The sequence below is a fragment of the Cyphomyrmex costatus genome, unplaced genomic scaffold (genome assembly GCF_001594065.2).
Source record: "Cyphomyrmex costatus isolate MS0001 unplaced genomic scaffold, Ccosl1.0 scaffold36, whole genome shotgun sequence".
In the NCBI taxonomy this organism is placed as follows: Eukaryota; Metazoa; Arthropoda; class Insecta; order Hymenoptera; family Formicidae; genus Cyphomyrmex; species Cyphomyrmex costatus.
Window position 1 is genome coordinate 1,331,165 of NW_017277774.1, and position 23,717 is coordinate 1,354,881.

A 23,717-nucleotide genomic window follows, 5' to 3' on the forward strand; every position below is an offset into this window, starting at 1 on the left:
ATAGTGGATATTTAGTCGAGAAATTTATGAGGCTCATCTCTCTTTCGTGCTTGCGCGAGTGTTTATCATTTATATTGTAAGATGTAAATTTATATGTGTAGCCTCTCTCTCTCTCTCTCTCTCTCTCTCTCTCTCTCTATCGTAATATAATTTCCACTCGAAAAATACGCTTTAATTTGTATGATATCGTACCGAAAAAAATTTAAAAGAATTAAATGCAGATTGCACGAGTTCTTTTCGCATCCCAATGATCGTGCACAGCTTTATTACGTCCGACAGACAAATCGTGCAGTGGACGATGTGACCGAAATATATTTCTATAGTCTCGAAAATAATTTACGAGACTTCGTAGTGTTACACTTTAACATATTTTGTGTTGATGGACACACGTATACACGCACGCATTTGCGCATGTGTGGTACAAAATACGATGCGACGAGATCGGATACGATCTGATCGACGACCCGCTATTTCTGCCGGTACAGTCTTTGGCAAAAGATTGGTGAGGACCAAACTGACGAGCAAGTTCGCCAGTGTCCCTCGACCACGGTAATAAAATAACATTTTATCGCTGGCCGGTCGTACAGTGGTATTTGATGCGTAAAATGTTGAATCAATTGCCTTCGTTAATAAAGCTTAAAGGAATCCCAACGTAAAAAATTTGATTTCCGCCAATAAAATTTAAAATCAATAAATGTTAAAAATTTTTTCTTGGAAACCTAATTTTATTAATTTATATCCGAAGCAATTTGTTGTGCAATAAATATAAAATAAAAAGGAAAGATAACGTTTTTAAAATTATCTTTAACAATTTATCTATTATGAAAAATAGTAAAAGTTCTTATAATGTGTGTGTGTGTGTGTGTGTGTGTGTGTGTGTGTGTGTGTGTGAGTATATTAATCTTCATTATCTTGTGATGAAAAATACGATATACTAAAAACTATATTAAATAGAAATCTGAATTAATTTATACTTTTTGTTTAAAGATTGTTTATTGTAAAAAAAAATTATAGGTTGATTATTTTTTATGTTGCTCTATATTGCATGTTTTAACTCTAAAATAATTAATCATTATGAATAACATAAAAATAATTTTTTTTTATAAGCACACATTCGCTTAATAGAATAGTTTTTCTTACAAAAATATATTTATATTAAAATAATATGGTTAGTAGCATAGCATTTTGCTGATTTATTCTTTACAATTAACAGCAAAAAATTTTAGATATTCTAATTTCGTAAGATCGGATCGTTGACACTTTCAATGTTTATAATTTAAGTATATAGAATTATAGCTTTTTTGCATTTCTAAGGAATAAATTGTTTTTAAAAGATGAGAAAAAGTCATATAATATTATCATTTCATGTTCTTAATGCTTTCTAAGATACTTTCAATTCTTCTGAACAATGAGTAAAAATATATGCAACTGTGTGATTGTAGTTATATATGTATTAATATTCAATATTAAAATTTCTATCATTTATTATCTAGAAATTCACATTTCACATATCTACAACATATATTTGTATCTTGAATTCTGTACTAAATTAAATACAAATATATCCTAATGATCTTGAATATAATAGACATCCGAAAAGTAATTGCATATTAGAGGAAGGGAGGGCAAAGCGGAAGGAGAAGGCAAAACGGAAAATATATGGCAGTAAATTTTTTAAATGCCTATTCCAATATCTGAACGTGCCGCGGTCCGGACCTCAAGTATGCGTACGAGTCGCTATCTTATTTCGTAAGATAGCGATTTGTAAAGTCGCTCGGACATTTGATAGGTACATGATATTTTTCGCTTTGCTCTCTCCTTCCATCTTGCTCTCTCCTTCCTTCCCCTATTGCACAGTTGCATATAATACGTATTATATATTGGTAAATTAATAGAATGTAAATTTTACGATAATCTAAAAGATATTTGTATGTGTACAATAGTAAGTCACGATCACATATATTGTAATATCGTATAGTATAAAATAAGTCGAGGACGTTTTGTTATAATGCGCGTGTGTACAAGAAATTGATCGCATGAAATTTCAAGCGACTAATATTCAAGCAGCTAATATTCATAGGAAGTGAATTTAAAGAATTACGTAGTCAGTCGGTATATCTATTTTCTTGAAAATTATATAAAAATATATAAATGATAAATTAATGTTCTTGTATGTCTTACAATAATATATTACTTCCATTAGAACATCGATCATTACATAAGTCTAGAATATCATTTTCTTTATACATTGAAACTTATTCCGTAGAGGTTTATACAACGGAGAGTCCGAGATTTTTAATTAATTTTGAAATATAAAATTGTCTCTTAGGGGGTAACAAAATTTATCTGTCGATTTATTTGTTAAAATAATCAGGTTGCACTTGTACTGAAACATTTTGCACGCGCGAAAAGGTATCTATTAATTATGTTATTATTTACGTAACGTTGTAGTTTTTCAAAATAGTTCAACTTATTTCTTCGAATGTAAAAAGGAAGAATAGACAGAGAAGATTAAAGAATGAAATAAATATGTTAATCTTATTAACTAATATTCGATTTCTTTTCTCTTTTTATACAGAACGTGATTTGAATACGTAATCCATATACAAAGTACATTATGTAAAAGAAAGAAATTAAAGTATCAAAATTACATTTTAGTGTTAGAAAATGTCTTATTCAAATATTGCTCGCAAGCACGCTTAATTGGAAATTGTGTGTAAACATATTGACATATCGATTGATTTGTGAAAAATACATAAGAGAAGTCTTTCCTTTTTTATGGAAGATTCCGAGAGTATAAATGATACGGTTGATCAAATAATCGTATTACGTTTATGAACGTTCTTACGTTTATGAACGTATTAATTATACGTGTATTCAATCGTGAAAGTTGACTTTTTCTTAGATACTTTGCCGAATTAAGAACAACTTCGAACGTGGGTATACCGCGTGAATATCTTTTGATGGTATTGTTCGAGATACGATCTCCGATACAAGTTATTCACAATGTACCGAAACGTCTATCAAACACGCTTAAAGGTGAGCAGAAAGAGCATATATTCCTGGTCGAAATTCGTCCTCGAGCGATGCGCGCAGCACGCAGAGCATCATGCATACGTGAGTGCGTGCGGGCATACGTGATTGTATAGCGGTTTACACGCACGTGTACATGAAGCGGTGGTAACACGAACGTGGCAGAAACACGCGGTTCGTTGCGATATGCGTACACCCGAGGAGTTGCATGCCGGTCGTTTATGGGTAACTAAATACGGCTGGGAGGAACGGACGAACGGGAGTAAGAAGGAGAGCAACTCTGTGGAATTGTAAGGAGTAGGGAGAATGAACCAGATAGAGAGACAGGTAGAGAAATCGGGAAAGAGGAAGTGAGACGGTAAAATCGGGCGAAAGAGAGAGAGAGAGAGAGAGAAAGGATAATACCTAGAAAGAAGGTGGAACACAGAAGATGAAGGAGAAGAGACGAGAAGAGGTATAACATCGTATTTTTCATTCTTTTTTTTTCCACTTCTTTTTTTCATATCGCCGCAGAGGAGTTTATAAGCAGCGAAATGCCAAAGTAATACTCGGCATGCACGCGAGAAACGCGATAAATCGAAGGATATACCAATGCACGAAAGAGTTCAGGAGCAGGTTTGTCGAGGGAGAATAGAGGCGCTCCATTTTTTTTATCATCGCGTGTCGCGTCGCGCCAAATGCGATTAAATCGCTCTCGCGCGTTTTCTACCGAGAAGGATTTCTGCTCAAGAGGAGATATTTCGTACGCGGCATATACAGAGATATGCAAAGTGCAACCTTATTTTTCGAAGGAAGATAGTCTCAGATGGCTTTACGGTAGCAGTTTTATTAATTTTGAAAGATTGGAACTACGGATGTGTGTTTGCATTTGTCGAGAGATTGTTCAAATTCCTCGCATCTTTGAAATAACACTATTGAAATATTTTGAATCAAGACACAATATTAAAACCTGATGTACACATTTTACCGCTCGATTTACATATTTTTCAGATAAAGATGCTAATCTAATTATGCTAATCTGAACAATTTTAGAACTGACTAGCATACATTACGTCTCCTTATGTCGACGTAGCATTTGCATAGGGAACTGCAGTGATCACATAGTATTCGCTTACCTTAGCGCACGTGTAATAGTTCCATCATGGGCAGATAGTTACCGCATTACAATTTAGAAAATCGCGAGTGGACATAATAACATTGTAGTTCGCGTCGTACGCGTACATTTATCGCTATTATTCTTGTAATTTTTTTCTCTCATTAATGCCATCGTTAATGTGATACTTTCGAATGAAAATAACCGATGTTATTATGTGACTGGAAAGAACAAATGGTAGGAAATTTATATATGCAGATACGGAACACACACACACACACACACACACACACATTTCGTCGCTCTGCCTTTTGAGCAGCACACATTGTTTTTGTTTTAAAGTAATTAATATATTCAGGAATGTATTGCCACATTTTTTTAAATTTAAAATTTCAAGGAGACATTTGTCTCGTGATTTCTAAGAAATCATTTTAGAAGAAATGAATAATATAATATATTTTTCAATGCTACTAAAAATTATCGTTCATTCAAGGATATATATAAACAATCTCTGTTTAAACTTTTTAATGTACTGCTTTGTTATTTATGATTTGCCATAAAATTGCGCAATGTGAGTGCATAACTCAAAACTCAGTTAATCTGTTTGATGTTTTTCATTCAAACTTTACTGATAAAATTAACTGTCGCCTGTTTATCTTGAGCTTCAAAGATCAAGGTTAACGGCTAATTATCAAAATGCTTAAGTTATCCGAGGCTCATTCATTCAGGAGACGAGAAGCAGCTATAATTCGGCTACTTTCTTTTAAGTGCTATCATAAAGCAAGTAATGTTCAGCCAAGGCCGTCGACTGGGGAAATTACAGGGCCGATATACAGTCGTCCATACTGGCTTGTGGTGCAACGTTGACTCGCTTTTGGCCGAACGGCACTTACCTATAGAATAGTCCCGGCATTCTTTATCGTTCCTCATGTTCGTAAGGTTCTCCGCTTCTCCTGAATTTTACGTAAATGATGGTGTGCTAACCGACCTGGTAGCAGAGTCTGTTGCCGAAGGCAGCGAATTAAACCATTGACGCCCACTGGCAACTCCGATTACTGCGCACGATGTTAGGCGTCATCCACACGCAGAATGTCGCTTTAAATACGACGACAATTCTAGTAATTATTTATTGCTAAGACAATATTTGTTTTTGCATTTTCTATCGAATGATGTCGGGTCAAACGGCCTGTATGGTAGAAATAACGATTTCTATATGATTACGTATTTCATGTGCAAAAATAAACAGTTTTGCACGACGATTGAAGATCGATATATATATATATATGTATATATAATATAATGTGCTCAGCCCGCTCTTCGAAACACAGCCCGGATGATGTTAACATTAATGGGAGCTGTTATTAATGCAGATGAAGTTTGCGAAAAAAAAGCCGATCATTTTTCATTCGCTACTACATAATCTCTCAAGAGAATCTAATTATTCACGATTCTCCAACTTGCATCGCAAACTTATAGTGGCTAATGACAATTCTACCAGTCCCGAATGCTGATAAGCGTATCCGCATTCTCTGCATTAATTCTGCTAAAGATCACTTTTCAAATGATTTTCGTTCGATATACATTCTTGATCGGATCCCTTCAATTAGTCACACATAAAGACGAACCTGCCTTTAATTAAGCGCCAATTGAGAAATCGTCGTCGAGAGGGACGGCTGCAAGAAGCGATCGTCTGCAGGTGCAGGTCACAACAGTTACGGAGGAACCTGTTTCACGTGTCGAATTTAATGTAAAAAATAATTAGATCTTCTTCTCAAATATATTTACGGATTGCGTGTAAATGGCTGCGTTTTTCGTTATCAAGATTCGATATGCGTGCAACTTTCTCGCCGCGCTACGACAAAGTCTTGCAAAATATTAATCTTACACTTAGATGTTTCTTTGCTCGATATTATTCTTACATTGTGTCTGCAAAATTGCTAAAAACTATCAGATATAGATTTATATTTCCGAAATTGTATTATAATACTTGTGTTGATAAATATTAATAAAGTTATTATATTGCTTAATAATGCTTGAAAGTTTTCTGAATAAATATACATTTATGCTAATACGTACATGTATATTTATTTGTGCATAAATGTATACTTATTTATGCATGAAATCTTTATTTAGATATGAATTCAAAATCAATTTTTAATATATTATGTTCATTTGTAAATCGAAGCGTATATTGATCTGCCTTGATGGAATCGCTTGCTTGTTAATATTGACCTTGCGTTGTTTTTCCTGAACAGAAATGCACGTTAATATCACGTTCGAGTATTTTACGCTGATCATATTGCAGATCATGGAGCAATTTAATCGACACATATGCACCTTCTTTTACTTAATTCAGTTCTCTTACGCTTATGTATTTTATTGCCTCGCCCTCTCTGGCTACTTGCTTATCCTGTTTATATCGCATCTTTGAGAGTGCAACGGTTCATTCTTTTTTATTTCTTCTTCCGCGAGATGGTGTTTGCTGAGTTTTTTTCTCAACGTATTTGCTCACGTAACGTGACATCGACAAGAATTTAAAAAACGCAATGTAAGTTTTTGCTGCATTTGTTCTTCGAAACGTTTCTGCAGAAATATTTATCTCGTATAGTAGATATTTAATATTAAAATATTTTTTTTACAATATTTTACCAAAATAAGTATATATATAATATATATGTTTAATATACACACATTTTTTTAATCTTTAAATAACGAGGATCTATTTTCAAAATCTTTTTTCAGAAAAAGTTTTTCCTGTAATATTTGTTACAAGTTATTCTTTCAAATTGTATTCCTCGCCTCAAAATATGACACTGTTTCAGTAGTCTCTATAGTGACTTTATTTGTAAAGATTAAACGGTATATCGAAATTTTGATAAAGTAACTTATTGTTAGTCATATTGATTGACAAAATAGAGCCGAGTGCTTCTCATTTGATATATGATATAATTGTTTATACATATCATGCAACTGGTATGTACACTTTAGAATAGATAACGGCGAGATGAAAATGGTTGACAGAATTGTTCCTGCGACTTAAGCGAACAGGCTTCGAGAGTCGAGAGAAAGTTCTGAAAGGTTGAGAACCGCAAGTATATAAAGATGCGAAAGTCAGTATAAATATGCATGCTGCTCAGTTCGGAAGGAAACATTACGAGTTACAAGTTTTGAAGGTGGTCGATAAAATTATGCATTTCGGCCGATTTTGATTCGTATCAGCCATAATAAAAATCGATCTTGACGATGATTATATGATTGAATACGTCCCGTTACATCCTTGCTCTTCGTGTAATGCTCATCAAGTGTCTTAAATCGAATTTACTGACTATAGGTATACGTATCTTGCAAAATGCCACGTGCATACAATTCATAATTCCTTATCAGAACGATTCGGTCTCCGTCCAATCACGATGTGACGTTATCTTTTTTGGCTGTCTTCCTTGTCGCTGTTATACCGTATGGAATGCGCTATGCCATCGTTACAAGCGCACAACATTTTCAATGGATCTCAGACCATATCGCGAATCCGCTGTCTTGATAACTTGACACTCGGCTGGCGTGTACAGTTCGATATCTTTTATCACGTTTTACTCTTGTTACCTGTTTCTTAGTACGAAACTTAACTTATTACGAACCTAATATTCCGCTTGTCACGCAATATGCTGTCGAGCAGTGCTCTGTTATTAAAAATTACACTGCATATCGTGACAAAGTCTATCAAGTTTGTCAAGCTACCATGTGCTTCAAATTTTCTTTTTAGCAACAGAATTGAGATTTTGACAATTGTTTTTCTAAGTGGTCGTAATGTGACATGTCGTTCCAAAATAAATAAAACAAAATAGATTTCTAAATCAAACATTTGAAAATTTACTTATATAAAAATATAGGTTATTGGAATAGAAAAAAAAACAAAAAGAGAAGAGAATGATATAATTTAAACAGATTTATCAATAGTGTTTTAATTAAGTTAGAGAAATTCTATTTTTGTGTATTAATATTATAATTGTTTGTCAATAGTAATATATTAATACGCATATCAGTGGTAATATTAATACACTGTTCATCAGTTCAGTTAAATTGCGAAACAGATTTTGATTTTAACAATTTAAATTTTCAAAGATTGTTTCTTATTATGTGTCTTTACCAAGAAAATGAACATAAATGTGGTTCGATTTTAACATACTTTATTATTAACGAAAAGTAATTTATAATCGCGTATACAAAAGATGTAAAAATGTACGAGACATAAAACTTATAAAGTATAATAAGAATTCTGTCACCATCTTAATTACTCGAGACATAAAACTCAATAACGTTTTTATGAGAGAGACACGCTAAAGACGTGAACATTACTTTTTTTACTGTCGCATGCCCAGTTTCAGCGAGATTAGAGTCCTGATTTCAAACTCACTCGTTTTATATCGAATTGAGCTCGAGAGATTTACGATCTTTTCCCGAAACAATTCGGTGCTGTCGTCCCATGTGAGAACACTTCCGGTGCTGCGCCGGCATCTCCGGAACGCGTAAAACCCGTTTCTACCGCAAGAACGGTCGCCGCGGTTCAATCAGTAAATTCAGTTGCAAGTGGAGTATCAACCATGGCATCGCATGTGTCTGTATTTATTCTGTCCAAACGCTGACTATCGCACCCTGGATCTATTTTGTCGACATTTTACGATCATTCTTATCCCGCTATACGTCTCCTTCCCTCATTCTACGTTTGCTAATAACGCGGTACTCTCTCTGAAGTTTTTTCTCTTCGATAAATAATCACGACGGAGATTTTCTTGACTGCTCTCTTTACGATTGAAGACAAAATATTTATTGCAATGAGATATGACAATTAAACGATAAAGAGAGTATTAATAAGAAAGAAGAATACTTTATTTGTACATAATTTTTTTCGCGAAAAATACGAAAATGACATAATAAAAAGTTTAATTTTGTCATCAAAATTAGTTTACAAATTGTATAGGGTGTCCCAGAATTTCTAACTTAAAATATTAACAAGATGGTTTTCAAAAAATTAAGTAAAAATTATTTGTAAATTTTTATTTTAGATAATTTTTTCGATAATAAGGATTTAAATGTGGCTATTTAAGACTACATTTAGAAAAGTTTAAATGGTCACATGTCCGTGAGTTGCGCGTGTGATGGATTAGTGAGCGCTGGTGAGTGTGAACTTCAGCACTCACTGATACTCTCAAGTAATCATCTAAACCCCTAGTCTGTAATTAGTCATATTTAAATCCTTATATTTCAGAAATTGTTGTTTAAAATACTTAATTTTTTGAAAACTTTCTTACTGTAGTATTTTGAGTTGCGAATTTTGGGACAGCCTACATAAACTTTAAAAATTTTATAATATTACTACATATACATGTGTACATTCACATGTGTTATGTGCAGAATGGAACCGATTTGATCGTATTTGTTCTTAATATTAAGATTTAAAATCATCGCAAATTGGATGAATTTATTATGTTTTCTTTGCTATGGATATATAATTAGGACACTTTTCTATTTCAAGATTGCGCGATATTTACAGACAAAAGTAAATATTTTTTTTATTTAATGTCTGAGGCATTACTTCAAGAATTATTGCTCTCTGAAGTGTATATTGATTCATATGTGTGTTACGCGTTGAAGAAAAATAATCGATTTTTATTATCTAACTTCTAATGAAACAGTGTGTATAAATTATGTTGTCGAAGAAGAAACTCGTTGAGGAGGGATATGCTTTATATTTTAACAACATGTTACTTTCAATATTATCATTTCAATGACTGTTATAACTGATCCTTGAAATTGTCTGGTAACACCTAATAACGGCAATCATAATGCGAATAATGCGAAATAAAATATTCAATGAATAACTACGTAATTGCTATACAACGGCTGAGAAAATCAATAATGGGCCGTAAATTCAATAGATATAGACGTGGGGCTGGCGTGTTTTACCACTTATCTAACCATTATGGTGGTGTCGATCTCTTCGGTTATATTTGAATAAAAAGAATTTTATCGGAGAGAGAAGCCCACAGTACGCAAATACTGTATGTAAAGGGTATTAAACACACACATACGCACACACACACATTTATATGTACTCACATATATATGTATATATAAAATTCTTTTCCACGACTAGTTTCGTTTTACGACCGCGAGTTATTCTCACGAACATGTCGCACCACACGCACTTTGAGTTTCATTCTCTACGTATTTCCGTATATGATATACGTGCTTTCAGTTATTCAATTTGTATTGTCCGCATATGCTGTACTTAGTACGTTACATGACAATTTTTAGAATGCTCTTTGTTGTTAATATGACGAGTCTCTTGAAGATAAAAGTCTGGGAATGCGTGAGGAATAAAAAAAAAAGGAAATATTATAACTTCTGATGTCACATAATCGAAATATATTCGGGATGTAAGTGTTGTCAATAAACTAGTGTAAATTATTGTTCGCCCATTATGCAACGGAGAAAAAAGTTTACTATGGACGCTAATCTTATGCCGCAACGGCAACAGGGATCGCAAATTATTTGCAGATGCGTAACAAATATTTATTCTTTTTTGTACTCGCTACAAAAATTATTCGCAACAAATGCAAAATATTTGTCAGATATATGATGTTTGCTTATAAACAGCAAACGAATTTGACAATTTAATTTTGCAATCTTTTTGTGCGTTCATAGCAAAATCATTTTTCTCAAATTCGTATGGAACTTGGAACAATATAATCGGTATACAGTTTAAGTCTCCTGTTATTCTTCGACGTCCCCCTCCCCCCTCCGTGCATTTCATTCATTTATAAAGACAGCACTATAACCTCAGGGAATAGTAACCCAAAGTCAGGTTGCGACGTCAATCGATTGCTGTGTTCGCCTGCAGTATCGGCAATCACGAACGATGCATTCGTAGGCGCGAAATAATGTTTGATAATATAACAAACTGTTACGGGCAAAGTTCGCAAGTGTCGACTTTGGCCATGCGATTGGATTGGGCAATGTTGACATGGCCCGGGCAATGCTGACATTGTACAGTAGGCAACTCGGGCAATGTCAACACTGCCCATTAAGCGGACTTTGCCCGTACCAGCTTTCCGCATCTTGCAAGTACATATAGAAATTCTGAATCTTTTATCGAAAATATTTCCGCTTTAGATTATTTTCAATCGGCTTTTGCTTGCCTCAATGATATTCGGAACACGAACGTCAATGATCATTTTACTGGCGTTCCACTTCTGAAAACAGTGTCGCAAAAAAATGACGTTTGTCATCGTTGAAGTCATCTGACGGTGCGCTCTGTGCGCTGTGTGTCGGCTGTGTCGCATAAGTGCAATATAATCTACGCGGTTGATCGTTTCTGTCGGTTGAACGAATTCAATCGTAAAACCTCAACGTTCCGTTCAAAGCCGCGTGCTACCTCCATCCGGTCAACCACTACATCGTCGCGCGAGAGCTATCCCTTCCCTTCCCAACCGTTCGTTTCCCGCGCGTCGCGCACCCCTGATACGACTGTCGTGTCCGCTATCCTCACCGTGACGTACTCCCACCCGTATGTCGCCCGTGGCCAGCACGTATTTCGCATCGTGTCGTCGCTACCATCAGATCGGTGGGATAAGACAGAGAAACTTTTTTACGCATGCGCAACCGTGTTATATGACGTACGCGTAATACCCAAGTATATGATCCTAAGTAGCGTACGTGCTTCACAGAAATACGTGGTGTTATTTAGGCCCCGTCAAGGAAATAGGAAGTATCAGGGTGACACGCGCAGGAGTTGCTAATGACCAAATAATGTAATTATGACTGATCTGCAAAGTCATTTGAGTTTATTATTAGCAAATCCACGAACTCTCGAACTCATATTACATTGCGAACATTCATATATATATTTACACATCATGTTCAATCGCATATATTTTTATACGTGATGATGCAATTTAAGAAAAATATAAGCAAAACGAATAGGAAAAGTTAAAATTTATTTTTTAATTATATTATTTAATCTTAAAAACTTGTTATATTATTATAATGACATTATTAATTTTTTTGAATCTACGTAATAAATTTCACATCTAGACGGATTAAAATTAAAATGTAACGTTTGTTTTTCGTAGCTCATGCTTTCTGAATTTCTAGTGTATAACATCCATTTGAAAAAAATCTTATTTAAAGGTGTTGTGTGAAACTTAGGAAAGGTAATATCAATTTTATGTGCTAATAAAATAATAAATTAATTTTATTTATAATACATGTGTACGTATTTATCGTTTTTTATATACTTTTACAATATAGTAAAAAAAATTGTCGAAAAATGTATACGGGGCCCTAATAGCGCCCTACATTCTACTTAAGTACGAGACTGTCGAGCCAGTCACGTGGTCTCTGCTGCACTTGGTTAAGTGGTGGGAAAAATCCCTCCGTTCACTACCCCTGGTTACCAGCGGTCTTAGTAAGTTACCGACTGCATGCAAGTGCACATCGATCGTATTGACAGCTGTCTCTCGGCTGATCCCGACGGTGTGTCTCGTTTCGCTTTGCTGTTTTTTTTTTCTTCGCCTCCGCGTTACAATCTCACGCTAGTACCGTTGGAGTCTCACCTCGCGCAGCGATTTCCCGAGAAATCTCGAAACTATAAGTTCGGAGTTTGCGAATTTGTCAAATCGCGAAGATTTGTTGACAACGACGGATAAAGAAGAAACATACACGTATTTAAAGAACGATCCAACAGCGATAGTCCAGTATGATATGCGCTACGGAGAAGAAGCGAAACCTTGGACGAAGTGCGCCTGTGCGACAAGAGTACCCGCGGTTTTGCCGCCCGCTTTAATTGTTGCGCTACTACTTATCTTTCGCCAGCTTGCACCTTCGTGTTCGTAGATTGTATCTGCATGGTACAAAAAAAAGAAAAAGGTTATTCGAAGGACGAAAAAGTATTCAGTGAGGTATACGCACGTATCTTGCTTCCAAAAGAATAAAGCGGAAAAAAGACGCGCAAGGAGATACGAGAAAGCGTGCAAGAAAAGTGGAAAAGAGGAAAGGATTGTTCATTTCCGGAGGCGGAGACTTCCTGCCGCGTTTTTCCCTTCCCTCTCTTTAATTCCCTCCTGCTCCCATTGCTCGTATTGCGTACGTGAAATGCCCTCGCAACGTGAGTGTACTGCGAAGCACACGTAACGAAGTTAAGCGGCGCCACGATAAAACGCTTATACTCGATGCATGTGTGATTCCACCTAAGGTGCTGTGAACAAATTACGCGAGAATTCCACACGCGAGATACAAACAGAGTAGAGGGATTCTTCTCGATCAAGAGTGCGCCGCGCCGAGCCGCATCGGCGAATTTCGCGTGATTACTAGATACAGTGTTGCTCGCGTGTGACGAGAGCCAGTGGACCCTCACGCGAGCACCGTCAATTTATCCAAAGCCTTCATTATACGAAACAGCCAGGGAGAGCCAGCGAAAAGGGAGAAAGAGAGACAGGGTGAGTTCCTTCTATCGTAAAGAATTTGTTTTTGCCTGTCTGCTTATAATTGAATGTAAATGCTGCGCGCGCTTACTTTTGGTATAAAACGATATAAGCTATTATCAAAGGAAAAGGAGTTGCCATGAGAGCAACGCGTACTAATAAAAGAAGTAAAAAAATAAGAAAAAACATTTAGGTTAAGAATTAAATTGACATTATTATTTTCAAAAATCTTTACACGTGTTATCGAAGTAAGTTTCTTTATTTTTGCGCGCGCAGCTTCATTCGAAGTATTAATATATATAGTACCGGTATTAACTTTCAACTACTTTTCTCATGGAATAATTTACAATGAAGAAATTCATTTTAGTATTTTGGCATAGTTCTTCTGTGGCAATATATCATGATATCTGGCAACGATATTATAAATAGGATTATTGAACAGAACAATTATTGACATAATATTATTGAAAAAAATTATATATTACATACATTCGCTTATAAATAAAAAAATATGCTTTTTTAAATTATATACTTTTTCTTCTATAGAAATTTCAGAATTGTTTATAACAACGAAAAAGAATGAAAAGTATTCTATATTGTCATCAACGAGAAAGAATCAAAAATATTCTATATATCTTATCTACAACTCGTTTATTTTTTAATGACTGTGCAATAGCAAGTATTGGCATATTCACATAAAAATATACAAAAGTCGAAGGCACGCTTCAATTCGAATCAAGCTTCAATCTGGAGAAATCTCGCGCGCAAATTTTACGACGCAGTCGATGTCACGTAATGTTGCCAAATTCAGTGACGCGAAAGTTTCAATTGCTTATATGCAAGAAAACTTGCGAATGTTATATAATTCCGTTTTATTTTGCACTTTTGACTCGTAGTTCCTAGTTTATGAAATTATCTCGGTCTTGTCACGTTTTAATTATCGGTTGTTCGGAGTTTTTTTTCGGTTTTTTTATTTATAGCCGTTGACATTTGTATAAGAAAACTATATAATATTCGCAGATCAACGATATTTGAATGTCGACATAAGAAAGATATCCTAAAAATGCATACGCAATTCGCGTTTGTAGTATCTGATAGAATCTTCCTGTTATCTGCAATGTTTTACGAATATATGCTAACGCGACTGTCTTGGAAACTTTAGTTTTTTTTAAAGAGAAATTATATTAGGTTATATTAAAAATGCATTAGATAGGTACATCTCTAATAATCTCATATAATTAGCAAAATATTTTCTCAGTATATCAAGAAATATACTGTATCGTATCATATTCTATAATTAACCAACTGGTATTAATGCAAATTAATATATGTATACATCATACCAGTAACCTCAGAGTTAGGAAAATTATTTTGTAAAAATAACTAGTTATCGTTACAAATTGCCAACTCTAAAAAGTAACGAGTTACAGTTACTCAGAGAGTAACGTTTTAGTTATTTCTCTGTTATCATTATACTTATGTTGACAAGTAACACTTTACTACTAGGATTGACAAAGAAAAGGTTTGATTTACGTTTTCACATGTTATACTATTTTATTTAAAAGATAGAAAGTGTTAAGTCAAAAACACATAGAAGAACGTAAGGTAGTAAGATGTAAGGAATGAGCGAATCGGCCAATCACAGTAGAAAATGTAAGCCGTTTTTACTGCAGTAATTGATCGCTTCGCTTACTGCTTACGTCTTATGCCTTACGATGTTTATACAGATAATAGCATTGACAAGCAGGATTAAATTATAAAAACGCAATTATTAAAACGTAATATTTGTATAGATTGTAATTTGCTTACGAGAGATAAATTGAAAATAAGCAAAATTAAATTACTGTTTGTCTTCTAAATGTAGCCTTTATCTTCCATAATCAATAACCAATAGCGCAACTATTCAAATTCTAACCAATCACATTAAATTGACATAAGTTTAAAATGCTTAAAGTAACTGTAAAAATAACTCAAATTAATTACTAGTTGCTATACGAATTGTAACTAATAATAAATTAAATTATAGTTATAGCGAGAAAAAAAAGAATGAAGTTAAGTTAAAATAACTGGAAAAAACTTTAAGGTTTAATGAATGGAAATCTCTTGGTAATTTTTAATCTTTAGGCAATCATGTATTGTGAAAACAGAACTAACTGTAACTTATATAATTACAAGTAACTAGTTTTTAACCTTGTTAGTAACTACATTGGAAAAGTCCAATTGTATTAATTAGAATTTTGGTTGAAAATATACAAAAATCAGATTTTTTTGATTGAATTTATTATAATTACACTTGAGATAACTAGAATTCTGATATGATCAGAATTTTTTGGTTCGTCCATTTTCAATCAGATATTTTTCTCAGTGCAATAATAAGTACTTTACTCATAACTAATAATGATGATGGTAAGGATGATAATAGTAATAATAATAATAAAAAAACATAACAGAAAATTTATTAGATAAAAAGCTTAAACAAAATAAGAACAGTAAATGGAAATAAGAACAGATCAACAGGTTAAAGTGTGACGGTGACGACAACATTAGAATAAAGAAATCTGAGTTAGATTAGGCGAGATCTCTCGCGCGATACAGTCATTTGCGAAAGTATTGAAGCAAGTATTAAATAGATATATATATATAAAATATATATATATATATATATAAACATAAAAATGAAATTATATTTTAATATAATTTCAACAGTTTTATATTATCCGAAATGTACATTTAAGTTAAATATACAATATAAATTAAACATGTAACTTAAATGTTCTTTATATTAACACACACCTTATTAAACAGCAGATTAGTATAAAATAATTAGACAAGAAAGTTCAGGAGAATGGTGATAATACGAAAGTAATATGTACGAGAAACTACAAAAGTTATGTTAAAAGGATAGTTTTTCATGACTCGTAGTTTGGCTGAAAGTACGACTTTTGCGAATGACTGTACCGATGGCATCTCTGTCGACGTGCCAGGAAGTCATCGTTAGTTAAAAAGTTGCACGAACGAGATACAATATAACTAGACGGGATATATTCGCTTCCTACCACAATGTGATTGTGCTTCTCGCTATATCGCGAATCTATTCGCGGAGATCATGTCCGCGATGATATCCCGATAACACAGCATACGCATAATTTATCTCGAGCTTTTCTCACACTGCGTATAGTTTGAATATATTATATATTATAATTTTAGCACAAGATATGTTTTCAAGAAAGTTTAATTTTGCAGATGTCTGCATATTATTTATATATGCAATGCTAGTTATGCGTATTAATAGTCGTGTAGGACACATCAAGGAAGCGATGAACGGACAACACACATACACATGATGCACGTACCTAGCCATACATAAACAAACAATTATGAAAAAAATCCGACAGCTTATTGAAATAGAGGCTCGACGTCTGTCTGTCACCAGTTCAAATCTCAGGCGCTATTATTTCCATAGATAAAGGGGCACACCTGTGTTCTTTCACGTTAAACCGCGGGATTCGCTACATCTTTATTTTTCGGGAACCGCCAATCGGGAAACGCACTCGGTCGAGCTCAGTCGTAATTTTGAAGTCGTTTGAAATCGTTGATGCCAGTCAATCGTTTCGCAGTCGTAGTATCGAGAACACATATCGGAAGACTCTAGGCAGTACTTATGTTGCAACGACCCAAGGCGATGGCCTCAGGCTTAGTCGTGTCCGTCCAACTGTTAGGTGACATCCCCAGGTGTTGCCATAGAGTGGCTCAGGGTGTTTTTCACTCAAACGTCTATGCAGAAAACGCGTTGTGAATTGTAAGGCGGACATCCCCAGGCGTTGCCGCAGTGCTGCTCAGGGTATGCATAGATAGATCACGTGTCGCGACATGAACAACATTTGATTGACATATGCGAATGAACTGAGTGTCAGAGACTTTATACTGAAATAATTAAATAATATATACTAGATTTGTACTGATGTGTTTTGTGAATCGTAATATACCTTCCCACACAGACTTGGGTGACTTAATGTGAATAACACGCGAAAAGACAATACGATCCTTAACGCCTATTCTACAATATGGTAGCAAGCCGTAAGCCATAAGAAATTAACTAATCGTAATCGATTATTTTTTTCATATTCAACTATGATTGGCTAATTTCTTACGGCTTACGACTTACAATTCTATTGTAAAACAGGCATAAATGGCTCATGTTGAACTACATAATAGTTAGACTGAATAGAAATGTCATAAATCTCTTTGATAACAAAAAAATAAAGCGTGATTGAAGAAAGAATGATTACAGAAATATTTAGAATTTCAGAAATTTTTCTCTAAAAATAGTTCCTTTTAAAAATCAATTTAAAAATCACGCAGTTAGTTACATAATTATTTAACTTTATTAACTAGATAGATATAATAATAAATATATCCTTTAATATTATTGCAGGCTCAATATCGTGATATTAAAACTGTTAGGCTATTGGAGATTTTTTGCGATTCTATGCTGAATTGTGTTGCCTCAAGTTAAAACGGACCGATGTATATAATTGATTGGTTGAAACATCGCGGATATGTGAATTATTTAACTGTATGAGTGATACTCGCGTATCAGTACACATGAATTTAAAATTCTCGCAGCCATTATTATTATCGCAAAGAAAAGCAACGATCATTACCAATATAACTTGTGCTAGTTGTGTTATAAGAATTATATCATCGCTAACGGTTTTCTACAACGTTTGTAATATCAAAATTTAAAATTTACAATGAGCTAAATGTTTAAAAATGAGAAGCAAATACGGGTAGCAACGAAATATATCACTAAAAATGCTGTTCTTTTAGAATTACGAGAGGAAATATAATATAACATTTATATATGTATATTATAAATTGAAGAAATAATATAATTTTAATCTCCAATATTGCAAAGAATATCTGTCATTTAGTTTGAATATTTATCACTGGATTTTTATGCATAGAGATACACATTTTACAAATATGGTCCAATTGTATCGATATTATAATTAATTGAATATTAACGATTTACTATATAATCACTTTTTAAAGTTGTCAATTTATAACATTTTGTAATGATTTATACTGGAGAAATTGAGATATAACCACGCATGAAATATACAATAAGAGGTATAAGAAAATTGTATATAGTTGTTCGATATCATTACAATTACGTACATATGACGTATTTCTAAGCGACTATAAGAGTCTCTTGTCTTGTGGTGTAATAGAAAATAATTTTTACAAAGATTTTTATTTTTGGATGTTTTATAAACATTAACATAACAATTACGTGTATATATAAAATAATAAATTTTTCTGCAATTATTATTTTTAACAACATGATTTTATTTTCTTGCTTTCTCGGTAACATATGACATAGTGATTTGCAACTTAGTTATTCTTTAGTTTCAATAGGAACATATATATATATGTTTATTTTTCTAAATAATAAATACCTTCGTGATTCCATGTTTCTTAGAAAATGTAATAAACAATTGTTTATGCACTGCGTTTCTGCATAAAATATGTGTCTTCTATGGCATTTTCGCATTCGAGAGAGCCTATATTTGAAGTTAGAAATAACTTATTCTGAGAATTGTGCTGAATTGTGTCCGAATTGCTAGGTTTACGCCTGAATAATAAAATCGTAATAAACAATGCGCTAAAGAATATTTAAAAAAACGATTTTTAGAAACTAACTCCTTCCAACTTGCGTTTTTTTTTTCATTTTTGTAAATTGTGCTACGTTGTGTCATGTCGTGTTAACATTATGCTGAAGTATTATCTTTAAATAATAGTAACAACAGAAGTTATAACAAAAAATAATTTTTAACAATTCTGAATCAATCAACGTTTATGTTTGCATCAATTATTCAAATATCATAAAACTGCACACTTAAGTTGAGCTAGCTAAAATCTTCATTATAATGACATTAAGCGCATTTTACTCTTGTGCTTTAAAAGGCCGCTATGCCGAGGACTTTAAAGGTTATATTGACTTGTGTTAAGCTAGCTTATTGTTAGATATGCAATTTTATGCTATTTGAATAACTGATGAAAATTTGAACGTTGGATGTATTCAGAATTGTCGACAATTATTTTTGGTCATGATTTCTGTTATTATCATTATTTAAAGTAATGCTTTATCACATACGTATTTAAATCGATGTTTCCATTCAAGCTTTCTACATTAGATTCTAATATCTGTAGATGATCTCTCATGGTTAAATACATTAAAATTATTATAACAGAATTAATAAGTTTTAAGTATCGCGCCGTGTCTTTCTTCATTATTAATGCCAACTTTTCGTGAATCATGCCGTTCACTTCATCAGGGAGAGGGGAGCAGTATCAGTGCACGAAACGTTGGCATTAATAATAAAGAAAGACACGGCGATAACCCGTAAACCTTCTGATATAATTGAAGAAAATATCATACCTGTGAAAGCCTCAAAAGCAAAAGTTTTAAGTAAGTAACACTTTTTTGCAACGCTTTATAAAATCTGGATTTTGTTTTATTATTTTGAATAATTAAGTTATTTCTTGTTTATCTTAGATTTGCGATCTTTTATCTTTAGATGGAGTTACAAATGTTTAATCAGACAGGTTTTGATGTAGTTTCTTTAGTATAGCGTATTTTTTACATGACCTCACTTGCCATGGCTATTTGCAGCGATGCCAAGAGAAACATATCTTTACCTTCAAGAGGTCGTGACTCCCTGTCCTTCATAAGTAGCTGTAGCTGTGTCAAGATTTATCATGACTTTTATAGAAATGCAGAACTTATCTATTACCTATTTTAGCCTATCTTTTATCTCGAGACTTGAAAATATGAGTAACTAACCAATAAGTTTTGCCAAATTTCGTTGTTGCGCTTGTTTAGGACAGATAAGATAAAATATATTTCTATAATATTTCGTCAATTCTCTAGCCAATATCGACAAGTATGTAAGGTTTAGGTAATTTTGCTGTTTAATATTAGAATACTTATACGAGCACCGCTAGTTTGCTCTCAATATACTATGTGCCAATTACAATACACATAAATTCATGCGATTTATTGTATTACGTTTTTTTAATCAAAGATTTTATTGTCATCTGTTTCAATACTGACAATGAGCATTATATTATATAAGTAATAATAGGTATGTTTTTGTTTTTTAAGTGACGTTTGTTGTTGCATAAGTTAATCAAATTACGTTAATAGACTCTTGATTATTATAGTTATAATTATTGTAAAAATAAGTTGTAGAAGTTAAACATTGCATCTTGAATTTACGTAAATAGGGTATGTCATTGATTCTTGACGATATATTGTATATTGATCATGATGATAGAATAAAGACTGGCATACATAGTTGATATTATCATATTATTATGATTATTTTGTGAATTTAAATGTATTAAAAAAATCACTCTTCATAAAATCAGTTTTCATGAAATCGCCTTTTTTTATTTTTTTCGTATCTGCTAGAACATGATTATTGTCACAATTTTTAACAATTCTTTAATTTAAATTATTCGTTATTATTTAAACCATCAAAATAATTTATTGCGTATTTCAGAAAATAGAGTCATCTGGATATCTGGATGGCGATACAAAGGATTTACAATTATGCATATAAAGTAATGGATAAAAATTATCGCCGTTATCTCATTTGAACGAAACCAGATTCGTTCGAATCTATTTCTTCGATCTCAATAAGAAATCCGATCACAATCATTGTGACAAGGAGACAGGAGATCGGTTTTTAATCCATTAATATCAAAAAATTCTGTGAGCGGTATGGGCAAGGTCAAAAAGAGTCCATCTCCGTTAAGAGAGGCAAAAATTCCTAAAACGATGACTGGGCGGAAAGTCCCAAAATGCGGGCGATGCTATATTCATGGAGTGGTAATTTTGCTCAGTGGACATAAAAAGTATTGCCAATTTCAAAACTGCGAATGTCCACGTTGTTATATTTTTCTGGCGGAACAGAGATTAGCGGCAGACAAAATAGCTCAGAAACGAGCGTATGAGTTGAGTAAATTGAAAAAAATTAGTCATTTAGAGGTTAGTATCTCTCTTTTCTGTCAAAGCATAAGATCTGTTAATAGAAAACTTGTGATCATTGCGGTTGCAAAGATTGATTAGATATTCGTTGATTTGATAATTGGAAATATATAGGGATTTTCTTTCCTTTGTCCATATCAATTTAGACAGCAAAAAAATGCGTATTTTTTTGTTCTCATACGTAATATTAAAATGGAATTTTTTATTTTCATACATAATATTAATGCAATTTTTTGTTCTCATACGTAATATTAAGATATATATTTTTATCAAATTTTAATATTAAAATCATAACGTTTTTCAAAAGATAAGTGTTTTTAAGCGATCTCGTCATTTACATTTATCGAAATTGTCTTTATTTACAAATGACACGCATAAAAAATTAATGTGCATTTCTCGCCTATGACGTTACAATTTCAACATGGCCGTCGCGATTACTCCAGAGCCTTAAATAGCATAATTTTTTTATGATATATATGTTAAAATACTTTTTAAAATTAATTTTTAATTTTTTCCCCGGAAAAGAAAGAATTGCAAATTATAAAAAAACGTTGTAATGTTCTTCGATTTAATATCATTAAAATGAGACTAGTTAGAAAATGTAATATCTTTGGGAACCTTTCGAAAAAATAGAATAAAGTATTATATATATATTCAATATTACGTATAGTTCTTCACGCACTAAAGAGGCTTGTCAAAAACTTATTGATCGACAATACATGAGTACACTATTAATTAAGGATTGGACTAAATAATTGCTATTAATTTTTTATTTTTGTTAAACCTAATTTTAATATATATATAATTTAAGAAATCTAAATCTATATTTATGAATACATCAGAAGCTTTATTTTGTTACTTTGAAAAATTGCGCAAATAAACTTTGAGTTACACTGATTTATATTTTTAACGTATTTTTATATTGAAACGGAACCATTAATCTGAGAATAAACAAACTTTTTATTTTGCTAATATGCTGCACATGCAACCGTAATGTAGTTTTCATTTATGTAATATATACATATATACATATACACGTATATAGATTATTATTACTTAAATATTATTGTTCTTTTTCAGCGCGAGGTATCACCGACAACTTTATTTTATCCGACCATGAAAGAAAGTGAGTATAATATTAATACACACACACACACATACAAATTGCATGTAATATATTAGATTACATTAATATTAATTGCAGTAGATATCATTTACATTATCTTAGAAATTTAGAGATATTCTCTTCTTTTTGTGTCTCAATACGTTACAACATAGTCAAGATTAAAGTCATCCGGCAGTTGCGCTTTTTTTTGTGTAATTTTACCGAAAATGTTAATATAATCATTATATTATAACATAATTAGTATTGTGAGGGAGAGAGAGGGAGAGAGAGTGCGTGTGCGTGCGTGTGTTTATGTGTATGAAATTATGGATAAGAAAAACGAATAAGTAGAAATATTTATTTATAAGTGTGCTACGACAAATTAAATTAATTAAAAATAATTAGCTTATATCTATGTTGAACTCATTTTTATTCGCAATGAAATTCATTTTTATTTTCACGTTGTTTTATATTGTTTCATATTGTTATTCACCCGATCCTTTAAATCATTCAACGCGCTTATATACAAGATTTGTCTGACATTTAAATATTTCACATAGACCGTGGCACAAATAATTCATCCGTGCGACGCTATGTGAGTGTCATTAGTAGGAATAAAGAAGCTACAATCACAAAATATTATGATTATAAGATTATCTAGCACGTGCAGAATCATCGAAAGTCCCCGTATAAAGTTGCAAATCAAAATGTACTTGAAAATATACGTTTTGATCGGATCGCAAGTTTGTTCTAGAAAAGTGAAATTCCTGTTCTTACCTATTGGCAATTATTTGCGGTTTAAACATATTTTGAATAAGATATAATTTTGAAAACTTACGAGTGTGTGAAACTTATAAAATTAATTATAGAGAAATAAATTTATGAAATTATGGAGAAATGAATGATTGATAGTCCTGTGTATTTTTATATTAACTCAATCAAAATGTG

General features: G+C 32.8%; 1 protein-coding gene across 1 annotated transcript in view; it reads left to right on the plus strand.

The window, feature by feature from the left end:
* The first annotated feature begins 12,640 nt into the window (after nt 1-12,640).
* Nucleotides 12,641-23,717, plus strand: part of dsx (transcription factor doublesex) — a 64,125-nt gene continuing 53,048 nt past the window's right edge. Inside the window, exons 1-3 of the mRNA XM_018543008.1 lie at nt 12,641-13,620; nt 21,177-21,664; nt 22,745-22,790. Of these exons, the coding sequence (XP_018398510.1) occupies nt 21,398-21,664; nt 22,745-22,790 (313 nt within the window). The 5' untranslated portion in view covers nt 12,641-13,620; nt 21,177-21,397. The remainder of the gene's footprint in view (nt 13,621-21,176; nt 21,665-22,744; nt 22,791-23,717) is intronic.